Source organism: Cheilinus undulatus, linkage group 5 (genome assembly GCF_018320785.1).
Source record: "Cheilinus undulatus linkage group 5, ASM1832078v1, whole genome shotgun sequence".
NCBI classification, from domain to species: Eukaryota; Metazoa; Chordata; class Actinopteri; order Labriformes; family Labridae; genus Cheilinus; species Cheilinus undulatus.
In genome coordinates, this window is record NC_054869.1 from 31,480,953 (window position 1) to 31,497,897 (window position 16,945).

At 38.5% G+C, this 16,945-nt stretch overlaps 1 protein-coding gene across 1 annotated transcript in view; it reads right to left on the reverse strand.

Annotated features, from left to right (window-relative positions):
* The window catches only part of tmem8b (transmembrane protein 8B), an 81,776-nt gene that overhangs the window by 22,683 nt on the left and 42,148 nt on the right, over positions 1-16,945 (reverse strand). The window contains exons 7-11 of the mRNA XM_041788128.1: positions 12,680-12,776; positions 10,254-10,377; positions 4,283-4,425; positions 2,818-2,996; positions 233-379 (exon numbers count right to left, since the gene is read on the reverse strand). Of these exons, the coding sequence (XP_041644062.1) occupies positions 233-379; positions 2,818-2,996; positions 4,283-4,425; positions 10,254-10,377; positions 12,680-12,776 (690 nt within the window). The remainder of the gene's footprint in view (positions 1-232; positions 380-2,817; positions 2,997-4,282; positions 4,426-10,253; positions 10,378-12,679; positions 12,777-16,945) is intronic.

Genomic DNA, 16,945 nt, shown 5'->3' on the forward strand with positions numbered 1-16,945 from the left:
GCAAGAAGAGCTCCAGGCTCCTACATTTTGTCATGACTTTATCCACTTGAACGAGGATTATTTATTTAGTGTTCTCAACTTAAATTAAACAATACAAGCTCTCAAGTTTTATAGGCGGAGACACTGTGATCTTTGTAATCCTTTACAAACTACATTTCCTTCATCTGTTTAAGCACTGTTACTTGACACTATTTTTAAAACAGCTTGGAGCAGAATAAAAGTTGGTGCTTACCTGTTTGATGATTGATTTTAGCCTGGCCATAGCGATGACAGTGACCCACACTGACATGAGCGAGCCGAGGAAGTCACAGAACTGCAGGACGTCGTATTCCATGATGCAGAAGACCACAATACCCGGCTGGTCACATGCATGGTAGAACTGTGAGAAGATACAGAAGAGGGCAGTAGTTATAGGCTGATGTCTTATTAAAAAAAAATCCATCATAGCTATCAGAAAAAAGCATAAAGATTTAGTAAAAAGCAAAGGTCTTTGCAAAAGATGCTGAAGGTTTCTCCAAGACCAAGGCTAACACAGATGTCTGGCTATCTAAGAGAGCTAAGTTATTCTGTTTTGTTCTTAATGTCACCAAAAACTGATGATTTGTTGTAGCTACACTGCAACAACCTGGCTACTTTTTGAAATCATTTGTTTTTGTCGATGATTGTCACATTTTAACTTTACTTAAAGTGTAATTTCTTTTAACAAATTTTGTTTTTTCTTTCTTCAACTACTACATTGAGAAGCAACAATAATACTCAACAAATTTCTGAGCTTCTTTAGACCAGCTGATCTAAACTGGTGGGTCACAGAGCTGTTTTCAGAGGGTTGTGGGAAGAAAAGGTTGAATGTGCCTGGAATGAAGAAAGTGTGGCACAATGTCCAAAATGTACAGAAGCCTTAAACTGGGATTAATCTAATGAGGCCTAGTGTTAATCCATGCAGGACATGGTAGTCTTACGCCATGCTGTGATCTGCTGACAGCCAGGTGATCTTAAATATCACCTCACAGCTCCCACAGCCAATCACAGCAATTTCTCCCAACACAGTGGTATATTTAGATATTACACACCTCTCACTCATCCCTGCTTGCATGAATGCGGATGCACCCTGCTTCTGCTAGTGAACCCTAACCTCCTCCACCCCACCCTCCTCCTTTATAGCATAAAGCTTGTTACACCCTCATATTCAGATTCATGCTGATATGGATTAATTGCTTTTAAATTGATTTTATTGTATTCAATACGAATTGTCGTAATTGTATCTATCCATAAAGGGGTCTGCCATGTGCTCCTGGAAAATCAAAGCATGCTGCTTAACTAATCTCTGGGAGCATCTTTTGAGTAAAGCCTTCTCTGCCATGTAAAAAATGTATATCCATTTTGCAATAAAGGGTTTAAATGTATTGCGACAGTGTTCCTGACTGAACTGTGCATACATTTTAGGCATGTTTGGGCCAAAAATTTATGCTGCAATGAGGTGCAGATTTGGCGAACAAGCTGCCTGAGTGCCCCATCAGGCAGGAAGGAGGATTGACACAACCGTGCCTTCGTGCTTTGAAAGTCCATGCATACTACCAGGGGCATGGGAAAATAATGTGTTGCAAAAATGAAGTCTACACCTTTAGGGTGGAGAAAGGGGTGGGGTTGTCTGGGTGGGCAGTAGAGTTGCCACAACCCCTGGTCATACTGTGGATTCCCAGAGGGCCTGAAAACCGCCAGCAGTCACAGGGTGTTTTACCAGGGGTGAAAAGTCTAGATAAAGAGATGCTGTCATGCTTGACCTGGGCTGCCGAGCAGCACGTGTGTATGCTGACATGTAGAGCTTGACTCTGGCCGCCCCCCACCCCCCTGATGAATCTTTAGTGCCCTACATTCCTAAAACTTATGCACATGACTGTATATGTTCTACATTAAAAAGTGATTAGTTTAAATTTTTCTATAATTTGGACTGCAGTCTCTGGAGGTGGGCTGTACGCTGTTAAAAAACTCCATCTGCAACCATGTTATCTTTTGTCATGAAGGTTGAGATGTAAACAGCAGTACCACAGTTCTACAGCACATATACTGCACCACCAGCAATCCACCAGAAGTTTGTGTTGTATCTCGGTGGGGAACAGGTCGCCTTGGAAGTTGACTTTTCCTTGCAGCTAGTGTTAAGCCACATCAACTTTTTTGCTGGATGACCTTGAGTTATCTTGCTGAGTTTGCTGCTTTACTTATAGACAGACTCAATTTAAAATGTATGAAACTGATGCTTTTTTAATGCAGGTCTGAAGTCAGTCTAACATGCTGCATTACAGATGCAATAGAGTGCATTTCCTTTGCTTCATCTTGCATTTTTGAGGAGAATTTTCTTTACATTGCAGAATGTTTATATTTGCATCCACACAGGCTAGCTTGCATTAAGTTGGTGTTTCTAAGTAAATACTTGCCTGGGCCACCAACACTAATATTACATCAAAGGGAGAACATGGCAGCAGTTTCTAGAATGACACCCGTCTGCTCCTGCTCACCACAATAGTAAGCATCCTTGTAAATTTTTTGTGTTGTGCTGTTTAACTCAAATATTACTCAAAATCTCCACAGGAATTTTTAAAGTTAGTAATTTGCAATTGTAATAAAATGATCTGCTGTGCTCATAATGATCAACATATTTCTTTCTGTCAGTAACTGAAATGTCAGCAAAGCTGAGCTGCAGATGAAGCAATTTTGCAGCTCTCTGGTTGTTTGTACCAGTACCAGATCCAAAAATACTTTATAGGTCAACTCTGCTTTTTCAAGGAGGATGAAACATGCACCACTCTGTTTGTCACTCACTGTGGAGAAGAACATGGTGAAGATGTAGACGGACGCCTCCAGCAGGTAGTGGCTTCGGATGGCAATGGCCACAGGAGGAACAAACATCAAGTTACTGAGGCAGAGCAGCAGGGTGGAGAGGAGCTGGAAGCTGTAGGAGTAGGCCTCCGAGTTGTCTGTGCATCCCCAGCCGTCCCAGCCTAACACAGATATACATAGTCAGAACTGTAGTGTGTGTTCAGCTTATAAGACCCATGAAAAGGGCTTTTGTGTTTGGAGGCTTGAAGCAGTGTCCATCCTCCTTAAACTCTTAACAAACTTTTGGGAAGTCCTCTTAAACCTTCCAACTGAAGGGATGAGAAGTACTCCTTACTTAGATGTATCAGTTTGTTTCTAAAGCTCAGGCCTTTAGAGTTTACACCATCTCTGAAATGGATGAAATATTTATATCTTGACAAGATGAATGCCTTTGGAGCCCTTTCTTATAAACACACATATCACTGTGAAAAACAACTAAAAACAGATCTGTGCTGAGTTATTTATCCTGCTCGATGAAGCCTCCCGGTGTGAACTCCTCCCTCTGTTAAAACATCCCTGTTTTTCCACCTGAATTGGATCCTTATCAAGTGCTTTATTGGATGAGACGGTGTGCATTAAGTATTCGCGAGCGCTGCTGAACGGAGGGTTTGCAGCATGAGACGGGCCAAGGGCAACCGCTGAATGCAAAGTGCCTGCCAGGAAGCAGTCATACACATGAAGTATGACAAGGAATTTAACTAAAGAGAAAGCAGCGCCAATAGACGACGATCAAAGGCAAGGTTTTAAAAAAGCCTCCGAGGACGAGCTTTGTTTGGTTTCATAAGCTCATCTTTTATTGAAAAGCTGTTCATAATTAAGAGCCTGTCTTATTATCAAAATAGCTTCTATTAGAGGATTAATACCAGGCTGCTGTGTTAGTCATTAAACTGCTTTACATACACGTTCAATGCTATACTCAGTCGTGGAGGACAACCTGTGCCATCACACCTTTCTCTCCTCTGTTTTCCCTTTTACTCTGGCTGATATGTTCTCCTACAAATGAGGACTTCTTCGAAGCAGTAATGACCCAGTTTCCTCCCAGAAAATTTTATCACATCTTGCGTGCAAAGTAGCTTATGACTGCTGAAAGTCACTCCTAATTATTAATTCATGGTCACACTTTTGGTAATTATTAAACCTTGATTAATAATTAAGGCTTTGTTGTGTATAAATCCTATTTATCCTATTATGTCTTCACTCTTTGCAAACAGCTCGCCTTGTCTGTGAGTGACTGGCTCCCGTGCATAGCTTTTGTGAATGTGAATGTCATTTGAATATAAACAAGATACAAAATAGCATCAAAGAAATGCAGATGTGGTGACTTGATTCAAATATAATTTACATTCAGATTAAACAAAAGAAATGGAGAGGAAAGAAGGTAAAATTAAAACTCAAAGTAAAGTGTTACCTGCTTTGCATTCACAAGCTGCATAAAGGTAGTTGTTGGTACGCAGGAGCTTGCACTGTCCATACGTCCCACAGTCATTGATGCATGGAGTTAGATATGCACGCATATAAACCTCAGCTGTGACATTGGTGCAGGCTTCAAATCTGGAACAGTCACAAACAGAGCATTAGTTACGTGATATAAAAGAGAACACAACATGTGTAGAATAAATATGCCTTTATAGAGCAAACACTACAGAGCAGTTAATGACTATTTGATTGAGAAAGGCTACTGGTTAAGGTTAGCAATATTTTGCTTGGTTAAATGGGAACAAATGAGGGACAAGTAAATCATTGGTCAAAGGACAGATTGTGAGTGATTCCTCATGGAGTAGCTAATGAATTCTTAATAGAGAGCTACATGTTAATGAACCGCTTATTCATAGGTCTGGTGAAATGGTCCTTTAATTAGAGAAGGTTTTTTTTTTTTAGATGATGTCTATTTGGCTTTTTAACTTTTATTTTATAAGACTTCTGAAGAGAGACAAGAAATGTGTAGACAAAGAGTGGGAGAAGGCATGCACCAAACAGTGCCAGGATAGAGATTTATAACTGTGAACTATTAGGTGGTTTCCACTGAGTGGTTGATTCAGATTGGTACAAAGCAAAAATTGGGCAAAAATTACCAGGTTGCTGGGTAAAAGCTACCAAAAACTGGGTTATAAAATACGACCCATTATCTTGGTTGTCAGAATTACTTATTTGCTTTAATCATTGAAAAACATGTTCCCAGGCCAAACAATTTCCAGATACAGCAACTGCACTGTGATCTGCTGGCGAATCGTACTGTAGAGCAAATCGCTCCCTCTCTAGTCTATCAGAGCATTTCCACAGCTGCCGCTCCAGTCCGGCAGCGGCGTGTGCCTGGAGTGCCACTTTGCTCCACTTAGTTCGAGATACGCTGCAGGTCTATATTCAGCGCCGGCCGCTTCCAAACCATACCAATACCCATCGATCAGAAAGCTCCAAAAAGGAAGTCACAAGCATAGAATCTCTTTTTTATTCTTTCGAAACATAATGCACAGAGTCTCGGTGGCAATTCATTACTATATCAACATTACGTCTCATCCTGCAGGAGTCACAAAGCTACAATGGCGCTATTGATGAAGAAAAGTTAACTTTTGAGGACATTTAGCCAAAGATCCTTTAAGCAAACATTAACCTTTTAACTTCCTAATGTACTCACCCAAAGGCAGAAGCAATAATAACATGAACTTCTACTGGAAAGGATGATAAATTAAGCCCAAAAGGTACAATAGTTTGATGTTGACATGCTATTCCTGCGTAAACTCTCACTTTTCCTGTGATCTCTACCCTTTGATCAAGGCTGTGCGCCATGGTGCAGTGCTCTAGATTCGCTTCCAGTGGGGAAGGTCGCTCACCTTTGGTTGGACTAACCCACAGCACTTCGTTGTGCGGTGCAGTCATCCTATGTGGAGATTGCGTGTGAGGCCTCCTCCCAGCTGGTAGTGCACGGAGTAAAGAGACAGTTTCCAAGCTAGGATGCACCCTGAGATCAAAGTTTGCATTGTCTATTCTACCATAGGCCAACCCCTTTCACAGTCAGAAAGTGACCAACGCAGTGGATAACTTCACTCATGGCAGACATGTTTAACATCCCAAAAATGATCACTGTGCAACATCTAAACATATATAAATGCATCAAAAACACATCCTAACAGCCAACCAAAAGCATGATTGTACCCCCCCAATTTGAAATTGAAGTGGTCGGAGCTTAGACCACACTGAATGGATCACTGTGTGTCTCGCCTCCTTTTCCTCACCCATTGCTATTGCTAATCTAACATTGGGCCAAACCTACCCAACCTGTAAGCCTACAGCCTTGACCCAGCATTTGGGTTATAAAAATAAACCAGCATTTTTTAGCCCCGACGTTCTCCCTGGGCAATCCGACTGAATCACTGAAAAATCTGGCAAGATAAACTTTGAAACCATCAAAAATGTGGCTTTGCTTGGTTTTGTCAAAAGGGTAGAATCAGGCCTGAAACTTTAAACTCTCCAAAGCAAATCAATTTGTCATTGTCATTTGGAGGATGTTAGTTTGATTATATTTCAATCAGTCTTCTTTGTCTCAAAGGGCAGCTAGTGTGGAGTTAATGCTTTATTCTAACTGTTATATCTCCTCACACTATCATCACCACGGCACTCTGTGGATCAAAAGGTCTTTTCAGGGTTTCATATTTGAGTCAACTGAACTCTGTTGGGCCTTTGCAATCCTTAAATTCAAGAAGCAATTATATAAGCAATTTTCCACACATTATGTCTGTGCGTTGGAGTTTCACTGTGATAATTTAACCTTTATTAGGAATCTTAATGAGGTTCCCAACCTGGAACTTTTCACAGTACTCTTCCTTCAAAAAGACAGAGCTCATTTATTAACCTGCCATATCTACAACTATGTTAGTTTCTTGGGATTTACACCAACATGGTAAAACTTGTTTGGAATGCAGGTTCTGAAAGTGGCTGGTTTTATTAAAGTCAGCAATAAAATAACACCTGCAAAGGTACTTAAACTTAATCAGTTTATCTCTAACACTTAAAGGAATGACATTATTTTAATGTGTCTGTGCTTGATTTTATCTTGTCTAATTGCCATCTTATCCAATCAGTCACAAAGAACCAAACTCCAGGAGGCAACATGTCTTCTGTCACCTTTCCCCAGAGCTTTCTTTTTAACCGGTAATTGTCACAGCTGCTCACTACTTTATTTTTAGCTTATATCAATCAACATAATTGTAGTCTATCAGAGTGCCTTTCCATTCACACTACCTCTTTTCTTCTCCTACCAGACCTGACTGATTTCACATGTGTGATGTATGAGGGAATCTGACACACAGCTATGTATGTCTATGTTTTCAATGCCTCAGCAGTGCTCTCATGTGAGGATGAGACTGTGTCCCACACCATCTGTTATTATTTGTTATTCAGATTCAATTGGGATTCCCAAGTGGTCTGAGAAAAAAAATCTGCTTAATTTCATTCTGTTCACATTTTAGTGCGATTAAGGATTCTGCAAACAGCTCAATCTGCTGCAGAGTGAGAGGAAAACTTATGGAAAACATCACACTGGACAACTTAATGGACGTGCTTTATCCACCTAATATATTTCTCATAACTATCTAAAAAACACTCAGAGAAGGAGAGTGTGCTTGTTGTTTGGAGGGAAAGAGATGAGATTACATGTATCTAATTTGTGTAAAAGTAGACAAAAATGTCCTTAAACCTGATAACTTTCTGGATCTGAATAGTCATCATGACAAATGAAGCCCTTACATAAAGGAAAACTTTCACTATTCATGTTTTATAAAGTGCTATATTAATAACAAGAATTTAAGGTGCCCTGCTGATAGATAAATTACATTTCTGGCTAATTTTGACTTGCAGGCTTTTGTTCTATTCCAGAATACACTTGTTTGAATAGTTCTATTAAGATTTCGTAATATGCAAATACAAAAACTGGCAAAATCTGCTTCCTAAACCTAAAAATCTACCCCCTTCCATGTCATATGCTAGGTGTGAACCAGAAACACATTTATGGAGCCAATTCTAAATTAATCTACCAGGTGACAGATGTCTGAATGAGGAAGTCTGCTCTGTTTCAACAGAGAGCCTTCACTGCAGCACTAAATTATTAATTCTGGTAAACAAACTAGGGATTGTTATACATTGAGGAGGTTTTGAGAAATATTATATACCGTATGTTGCAATTGTCTTGCAGTAATTGACAACAAATATTTATCTTAGAGGTTGAGTTGGGACACTGGGAGAGTGTCAAAGCCTTGATTATGAGACTGTCAAAGATTTATAAGCAACACTCATTCAGCTAGTTTTAGTCCATTTCTGCTTGTAAATGATGTTTTGGGGATTTCTTGAGAAAACTAACACTAGCATAATTAAAGAGTTGTTTAACATACTAGGTAATACGCTGCTCCATTTTCTTTATAAGAGTTGACAAGTAGATGGGCATTAAGCTCTGGTGTGAATGCTAAATATGAAGCTGTCTCAGGCAGTTGGCTGAATCAGCTAAGCATAAGGCTTGGGAATGTGGAAGCAGCTGGTCTGGCTCTGCCTAAAGGTAACAAAACCCAACATTTGAGAATACTGGCAATACTGTAGATGTTATTTAAACTTAAAAACGATTATTCTGTTCTTGTTTTGTGCATGGATTTATTAAACAATAATTGCAAGGAAAAGGATGCATGTATCACAAACACTAAAATTGTATTACACTTTAAGAAGGCCAAACAAAACTGAGAGAAAATGTGTGAAGGCGGTTGTACCATTAGAGGTATTTAAAATGATACATGTTGGTACCCATATTGCATGATATATTGATATTTCATAAAATTGACAGGTAACCATCAGAGTTCCTTTGAAGAAATTCATCCCAAGAAAATCGCTTGAACCTCTGTGAAACAGAATTTTTTTCATGTGTAATTTTGACATCAGCAGCATTGTAACTACCCGTAGCTTGCTCGTGTTTGGGCTGTGTTCGTCATGTATAGTAGTTTAAGGCCTCGTTTATACGACAACGTTATGCTTTGTTTTCCATTTTCGTTTCCAAAAGTTCCACCTCTGCACGGCAACGTTTTGAAAACAATCTCCGTCTACACAAGAATGCAGGAAACACAAAGACGCTGCACAATAAAACTGTCTCTACAACAAGGACAGTACTGCTAATTCACTCTTGATAATATGTAACATTTTTATTACACATGGGTGCCTGTGCTGGATTTTATTTTCCATGAACAATTTTTTTTCCAATTGAAAGCAATTGAAAGTAACAACTTTGAAGGAGGAACCCCTACTTGAAAACCTGGGTGATTTCCTGGCTCTTGCCGCCCATCAGTCTACAGTCTAAAAAATTCTCTCCTTCGGATGTTTTACCTTTAAATTGAGATTATAAATCAGTCATGGCCATAGTTTGGCTTTTTTGATGAAGAATTTATAAAAAATCTCTTAACTTCAAAGTGAAAACAGATTTATAAAAGTAATGTCAGTTTAAAAAAATTCTGGGATGTCAAATAAGTGATTACATGAATGTTCACCCCCTTTAAAGTGACTAACCGTATTCAACAGACATTCGGCTAATTGGTACTAGAAGTCTCACAATTAATGAGATGGATCACCTGAATGCCGTGTGTCTGAAGTGATTGTACTCTAAAGACATCCGTATCTGCAAGGTCCAGCCACTGATTAATCAATATTCCCGTCTACCATTACACCATGAAGACAAAAGAACACTCCAAGCAACTCAGACAAAAGGTTGTTGAAGAGTATAAGTCAGGGGATGGATACAAAAAAAGCCAAATTATATTGACCATGATTGATTCATAAAATCAATAAATGGTAAAATATCCTAGGCTGAGCACTTTTTTTAGGCACTGTCGTTGAATTGTGTGAGCTGATAGGGGGTGTTCAGTAGGGTAGGCAGCACAGTTTTGTCATAACGTGTAGCTCCCTTGTACAGGGCCTGGGTCTGGTGAACATGGCAATGCTATGAAAAATAAGGATCATGTGGTAGGATATGTAACTTATCAGTGGGGCATAATTAAGACAAGGGGTTTCTTCTTCCTGCTTCGGGCACAAGAATCTTGTGTTCATTTCAAATTAAAAGCATACACTAGTACAGACTGAGAAGAAGTGTTTAAGATGGATTTGTTTCTGCCTTGAGTTTGTACGCGACACTAATTTAGTTGGTTCCTGACAGTAGCTTTATATCTAAGCTATACATATGACATTAGTGCCAATTTGTACTTCTTGTATAGTGACCAAGTATATTTTTTAGTGTTTGCCAATCTGTTTTATAAACTCATAACAACCCAAATCTTTATCCAGAAGCTACTTTTGGAGAATGTTTAATGACATACAATAATGAATGATAAACACAGAGGCAGTTTTGCCCAGCTCACCCGTGTTCAGTGGCACACAGAGAGCGCAGACTGAGGTACCAGGTGCCTGTTTGTGGATAGGGAATCCTCAGTTTGGTGATATTAGCAGAGGAATTCACAGTGAGAAAAAACCCAGCCACTGATTCTGCAACAGAAGCAAACAAAGATAGAAAGTAAAACAAAGAGTTTTAAACAAAATATGTTTTACTTATAGATAAAGAAAAGCTGTAAACAAAAAACATACATTTTCAAGAAAGATTCATGTTTCACTTTTAAATTTTGCAGTTAAAACATTTTGAAACGAAAACACCATAAAGGATACCAAGTTATGGAAATTTGAAGTGCAAAACAAGATTCTGCAGTTGTTAACTCAAGCACTGATTAAGGTACAAGATAGGCATATACACACACAGGATAAGAAAGGGGGGGTTGAACACCTGGCCTTTTGTTCTTGACAGGGAAAGTGCCCTATTTCTTCTTTTATGTATCTCCTGTTATCAGCTGGGATAGGCTTCAGGCCCCCATTACCCCGAACAAGGTAAGCAGAGTAGAAAATAGATGGATGGATGGATGGATGGATGGATGGATTTATTCATAAGTCTGGCTGTTACATTCATGAAATAACTACATTGCAAACATTACAGGTGAATAAGCATTTCATAAATAAAACAGAGAAAAGATCAGAGGTCTAATTCAGAATTCAATTATGCATACATTGTTTTAGAAGTAGTTCCACAAACACTAGCTCACTTTAGCTTTGTAGCTAAGTTAGTTTCAGTAGCATGAGCTTTAGCAAACGTAGCTAATGCTAATGTGACTACATAGATAACATACCTTCATAGCTTACATAACTGCTTTGTGGGCTTAGCTTTAGCTACGTTAGCTATGTAGCTAAATTATCTATAGCAAAGTAAGCTCTAGCAGTGTGTGCTTTAACAAACATAGCTAGAGCTAAGGTAGCTATGCAGATAACGTAGATATGTCGCTTATGTAGCTGCTTTTTGAGTTTAGCTTTAGCTTTGTTAGCTACATAGCTCCATTATCTACATAACTTATGTAGCTTATGCAGCTTACACAGCTTACACAGCTATGTAAACTATGCTGGCTGCATTGGAGTGTTTTCATGTAGGACTAGCTTCTTTTCCTGTAAGCAGACTGTTAACTCGGCTTTATTAAACATTTTGTTATTAGGTTGTGCATGGTAGGTTCTTAACTTTTAACTGTTACCCTAAACCCAAACAAAAGTTTAATCTGATTTTACTTTTTAAAGTTTTGGTGTAAATTTCTGTTCGAAGATATATGGCATCTCAGATGAACAGTCGTGAGAGTGGTTGTTAGAAATGAGTGGGCTGTAGCCAGACTGTTTTATATATTCAAAAAAGTAAGGATAACATGTCAGACCCTGAAGTAACTTCTCTAAAAGAACTATTGAGAGCAATTACTTCTTATTTTATACATATGTATGTATGTATGTATGTATATATGTAAGGGTATTCCCCCCTTCTGGTTTCCCCCCCATCAAGTATTTGCATGTAAAACTGGTTTTGTTTCATTTTGGGTTTTTGTGCTGTCTTAAACTAAGGCTAACTGAATCCTGTTTGGATACAGCCCTGCTTCTATTTTGAAAGAAAATGATGAACTCCTGGTAGATTAATGATTATGACATTAACTTGACCACAGAAAAATAACGGTTTACTGATTGAAAAGGAAATAAGGGAACAGTAAAAAAGTGAAATGTTTGATAAAACTAGGTGCAGATGACTTTTGACTTGTTTTCTTAGCTGTCTGTGTTTTAAAGGTGAAGTGAGATGTTACAGTGTTTGCAAGTGAGCTAAAAAGGACAGTGGAACATGTGATAAATGCCATTAAAAAATGAATGCATTCATGTAAATGCACTGCAATCAACTGATTGATGAATTGGTGACAGGCCTAATTAATATACAACCTTTTCTTTGATAACATCACCAAATTAGTCATTCCAGGCATTAGTTTATTAAATTATTTGAAAGTTTAGTGAGCTTGGTCATTGCCCCTCTGAAATTCTCGGCACGTCTTGGGTTTTAGCATAAAGGTGAAGTCTGAAGTGTTGAGGTTCAGTTTAACCACTGAAAAGAGCTAAAATGTCAGCCTTGTATAGATGATAAATTTGCCTTAAACTGTCAGCCGAAGTTGAATTCCTGAAAGACATCAGAGCTAATCTACGTTCTTAAACTGAAAGACTTTGTCAGTTGTTGTGTGAGCTGAAGCTTAAGCATAAAGTTAGAGTCAATTGTGTATGAGAGTCAAGGTTGGGGGAGATTAAAGAGCTATAAAGGGTTTAATGTTGTCAAAAAGTGAAGATCATTCATAGAGAAAAGCCTTTATTATTTAGGCTAGATTATTCCTTTGGAACAAAAAACTGTTTGGAGGTCACATACGGTGTATAGTCTAAGTTAAGTCTAACATACCTGATTCACATTTCAGTGATGAGTTCTCCCGTAAGAAAAGAGGCATCCCGTGGTTCAGGCAGCCAAACACTGTGACATTATTTCCTCTCAGCGTCGACTGCAAGAGAAAACACAAGCAAATGTCACTCATGCGTCCAACCATCGACCATCTGCTGCCATCAAACCACAGAGTGAACACTGCCCATGATTACCTTGGCACTTTTTCCCCCTCAGCTGTGAGACAGTAAACTTTAAAACCAACAAATCAAGTGAAACTGCTCCCCCCCGTCTGCCTCAGGCACCTAATGAAGATGTTGGCAGTTTATCTCCTTAAAGCATCAATTATACATTAACACGCTCATGCATTAAAAAAAGAAATCCAGGAGAATTATTCAAGCGCGGGGAAATGCATATGCTTATACAAATTAGTTCATTCTGCAGAAGGGTGAAAGGAGAGCACTACAGTCCAATTTAATGTACTGGTGAAAGAAAAAGGAATACAAATAGAAGGCAGAAATTACTGGGATTGTTCAGAAAGCATCAGACTGCACTCAAGCATCAAATTTGATGCTTTCAAAACTCCTAATTTATTCACAGTGTCTGTTTTTTGGGGACGAAGCAAGGAGTTTTCAATGACTGTTGCAAAATTGTCCAATTAAGTTACCTGAAACTGCCAGTCAAACACAGTTAAAGTCATTCTGTTTTGGATAAAACTTTGCAGAACAAGATGTAGCACTTTACGGTCATCTGCAGGGAAATGTGCTTGGTAGTATAGGGATAACTTTAGGCAATTATTTCTTGAATAAACAAGACTTTTTCTGCCCCTTCAGCAAAGAGTGAACATAATGTATATACAGGGAGCAGGCAAAGTTGTTGATTAATGCAACGACTCCACAAACAGTTTGCCAGGTGCTGAGATTTCAGGCATCCTAAACTCACCATCTGGTCGCTGCTTTCTTGGTAGTAAGACTCAATCACACCCACTGGCAGTTCAAGATACTCCCTCCCACAATCCTCCTCCACACTTTCACCCAACAATCTCCTTGAGGATGAAGTCTGAGAAACACTCACGGATGGATAACAAAAGGAGCAAACACTCAAATGCTGCAACCAGGTCAAGAACTGAAGTTATTGTTATCAAAAGTCTGGTTGGGAAGTGAATGAGCGACTTACTAGAATTATTAAAAACTTTCAAAAGAAACTTGAGATAAAAATCTAATGTTGCAAGGGGTAAAACTATCAATTTCAGTATTTTGTTAAAGCTGGCAATAGTTTAGAATTTCTAAGGCCATATATTTAATTAACTTTTGGCAAAAAAGAAATTCATTACTGTGTGTCTGTTTATTGTTGGGGGTATGTCTTTAATATAGAGGATGACAGTGGACAGTTAGAAACAGGGATGAGACAGTAAGGAACCCATTTTAAATGTGATTTAGAAACAAATCATTATCAAATAGCACAGCTTATTACTTTAATAATCCTGTGACTTCTCTCTAGTGCCAAAATAAGGTAAAAATGTTACGTTTTTTCTTGTTGAAAAATCCAGACAACTATGAATGGATTGCTATGAATGGATGACAACAAAAGTGAGTTATCCTCCATTGACTCAGTTAATTTAAAAAGTATGTTTATAGTCAGGTACAAGAACTAGATTGGGTCTTGGTTGCTATGTCTTCTTTGATAATTAGTCCTGAATAAAGCCTAAAGTTCTGAATAATTAGGAATATGTGGGTATTATTTTCTGTCTGCAAGACTTCCCCTGTACATATTTGAGTCAGTATACTAGATTGTTTTTATTTTAAAGACCCTGTAAAGTGAAAATAGATCTGTATTTAGGTTTGTTGTATGACAGGTCACTGTGTTATGAACCTCCAGGTCAAATTTCAGTCAAATAAAACATCTCTTAGTTTATAAAACTGAGCTTCAAAATCATGAAAATAAGGCAGTGTAATCTGCTCCAAGATGGTGTGGGTGTGTCTGTTGACTGAGCTGAAGCCATGCCCACACAGGAGAAATACGATCCTCTCAAATTGAAAAATGCTACAATCTGACTTGGGGGCAGCACACCGTTATCCTGCCTCTTGACCTTTTTTGACCCTAGAAGAAGAGACAAAGTCCATTTTCTGGCTCAACTCTCTGTTATGATTCTTTCAATGACCCATAGACCACTGTGGCTGATAGATTTGGCAAATTTACCTCACCACGAACAAAAAAACAGCATTTTACTGACTGTTAATTTTCAATTAAGGCAAGTGACATCAACTAACAACAGACTGTACTGTGATGAACTGCTCAGTGATTTTATATTGTAGTGTTAGAGGGGCGGAGTCATTCCCCACTGTGGGCACACATATTTGCCACACCCAAATTAAACCAAGCCAGGAAGGAGGTAAAAATCTTTCTAACAATCTCAATCCTGAATGCAGTCATATGTAGATCTCAGTGTTTTCACATGTTTACAGCAACCATATTCCAACATATCTACTGTGTTAAGAGAAAAACTTTGGATTTCACTTTACAGGGTCTTTATTCGCTACTTCAAGTATGGTCTGTTCTGAATTCAAGAAGCCAAGAAACAGAAAACCCAAAGCAACCAAAGCTTCAAAATATTACATTCACATTAGCTACAGCTTTACTTTTAGCTGGTGCTAATGGCAAATCATTCATGCAAACATTCAAAACTGTTAAAGTGAACATGGTCAACACTGTGTCTGTAATGTAAAATAAAGTGACGTATGTAGACAGCCTGTGGTGTAAGCTGAAGTTCAGTGTAGTTTTGTTATAGTTAAGGTTTGCTTATTTGGTTCAAAATATTGAAATGTACAAGGAAGGGCTTTCTCATAGACTGAAACTAAACACAGTAGTCTCAGTGACATCACTGGTTTCTGAGGGGATTTTATGAAGCTAAGCCATGGTGGCCCCATATTGGAGAAGCTCATTTTTGGTCAACCAGCAAAGGCATGAAACTGAGACAGTTGTTAAGCCTTGTGGGTATGAGCTAAAGCCCAGTCACGTCCATAAACTAACCCAGACATGCCCATATTTATGCACATTTATGAATAATTCTTGGGCTTAATGAAAATAAAACTGTTGAGTTTTAAAAAAACAGCTTCCTTACATTGCATCAGAAGAGGAAATGAGGTATTACTACCAAGTTCTTGTTTCATGCAGGGCTGTAAACATGTTTCTTTCTGCAGTAAAAATTAAAGTTTTAATCTGAGACCCATTGGGGAGTATTTGGTTTTCAAAGGCAGCCTCTAGTGGTCACTCCAGGAACTACAGGTTTGACTCTTTGGACATTGCCTTCATTTTTAACACCAAAAGCTGCAGCTTTGTGAAATGCATATATAAAAAAACAATAAAACACAATCTGGCCTTCAAAATAACAAGGCCAGAAAGTCACAACAGTAACATTCAGGATATTTTCCCCGACTTCATTATGAAGCCTGTATGATGGAGAGGAAACACAATGAGATGAGAGAGGAGGAAATAAGTTCCCTCAAAGTAACTGTCCCTCCTCCTGGCCTAGATAAAACTCAAGACCTCTTTCAGGACTTCACTCTGTTTTTTCCCTCCCTCAGTGTAATTGGCTTACCTGCCACCTATTTCAGAACTGAGGCAAAAAAACAAACAAGAAAAAGGAAATAGATTTTCTTTTTCCATGCTGCAAAAACTCATTACTTTTTCCTCCTGGCACATAGAAAATCTTATATGATAAGATCACCTCGCATGAAGAGGCACGGAGGGAGAAATCCAGCCAAAAATATCGATATACCAATAAGAATAAATATAACAGCCTATTCTCACCTCAACTGATATGCTTCGGGTATGAATAAAGGTGATAAAAAACAATGTTATATCTTTTTTCTCATAAAATCAACACAATAGAAATAGCCTGGGAACATTTTTACAAGAACCCATCCAAAAAAATCCTCAAAAATGGGACAGGGACATTTTTATCTTGAAATGATTTACACAGATCAAAACGTGTTGCACTCATTAACAACATGCACATGTTTAAATTATGTGCATGTTGTTAATGAGGATTTACCTGAGTGCCGTTCAAAGGATTAAGTCCCCAATGTGTTAGTAGAAAGGAATAACTGATGGTTTGGACAGCACCAGGTGCAGCATTATGTTATATATCTTTATAGGACTGAAATAACAAATCAGCAAAGGGAGGCTATGCAGCACTGGTTCCAAACCTTTTTCCTCTCCATACTTGTACCCAAGAAGGCTAAGACAGACAAAAAGAGGTTAAGTCTTCTTGGGCATTTACAACAATGT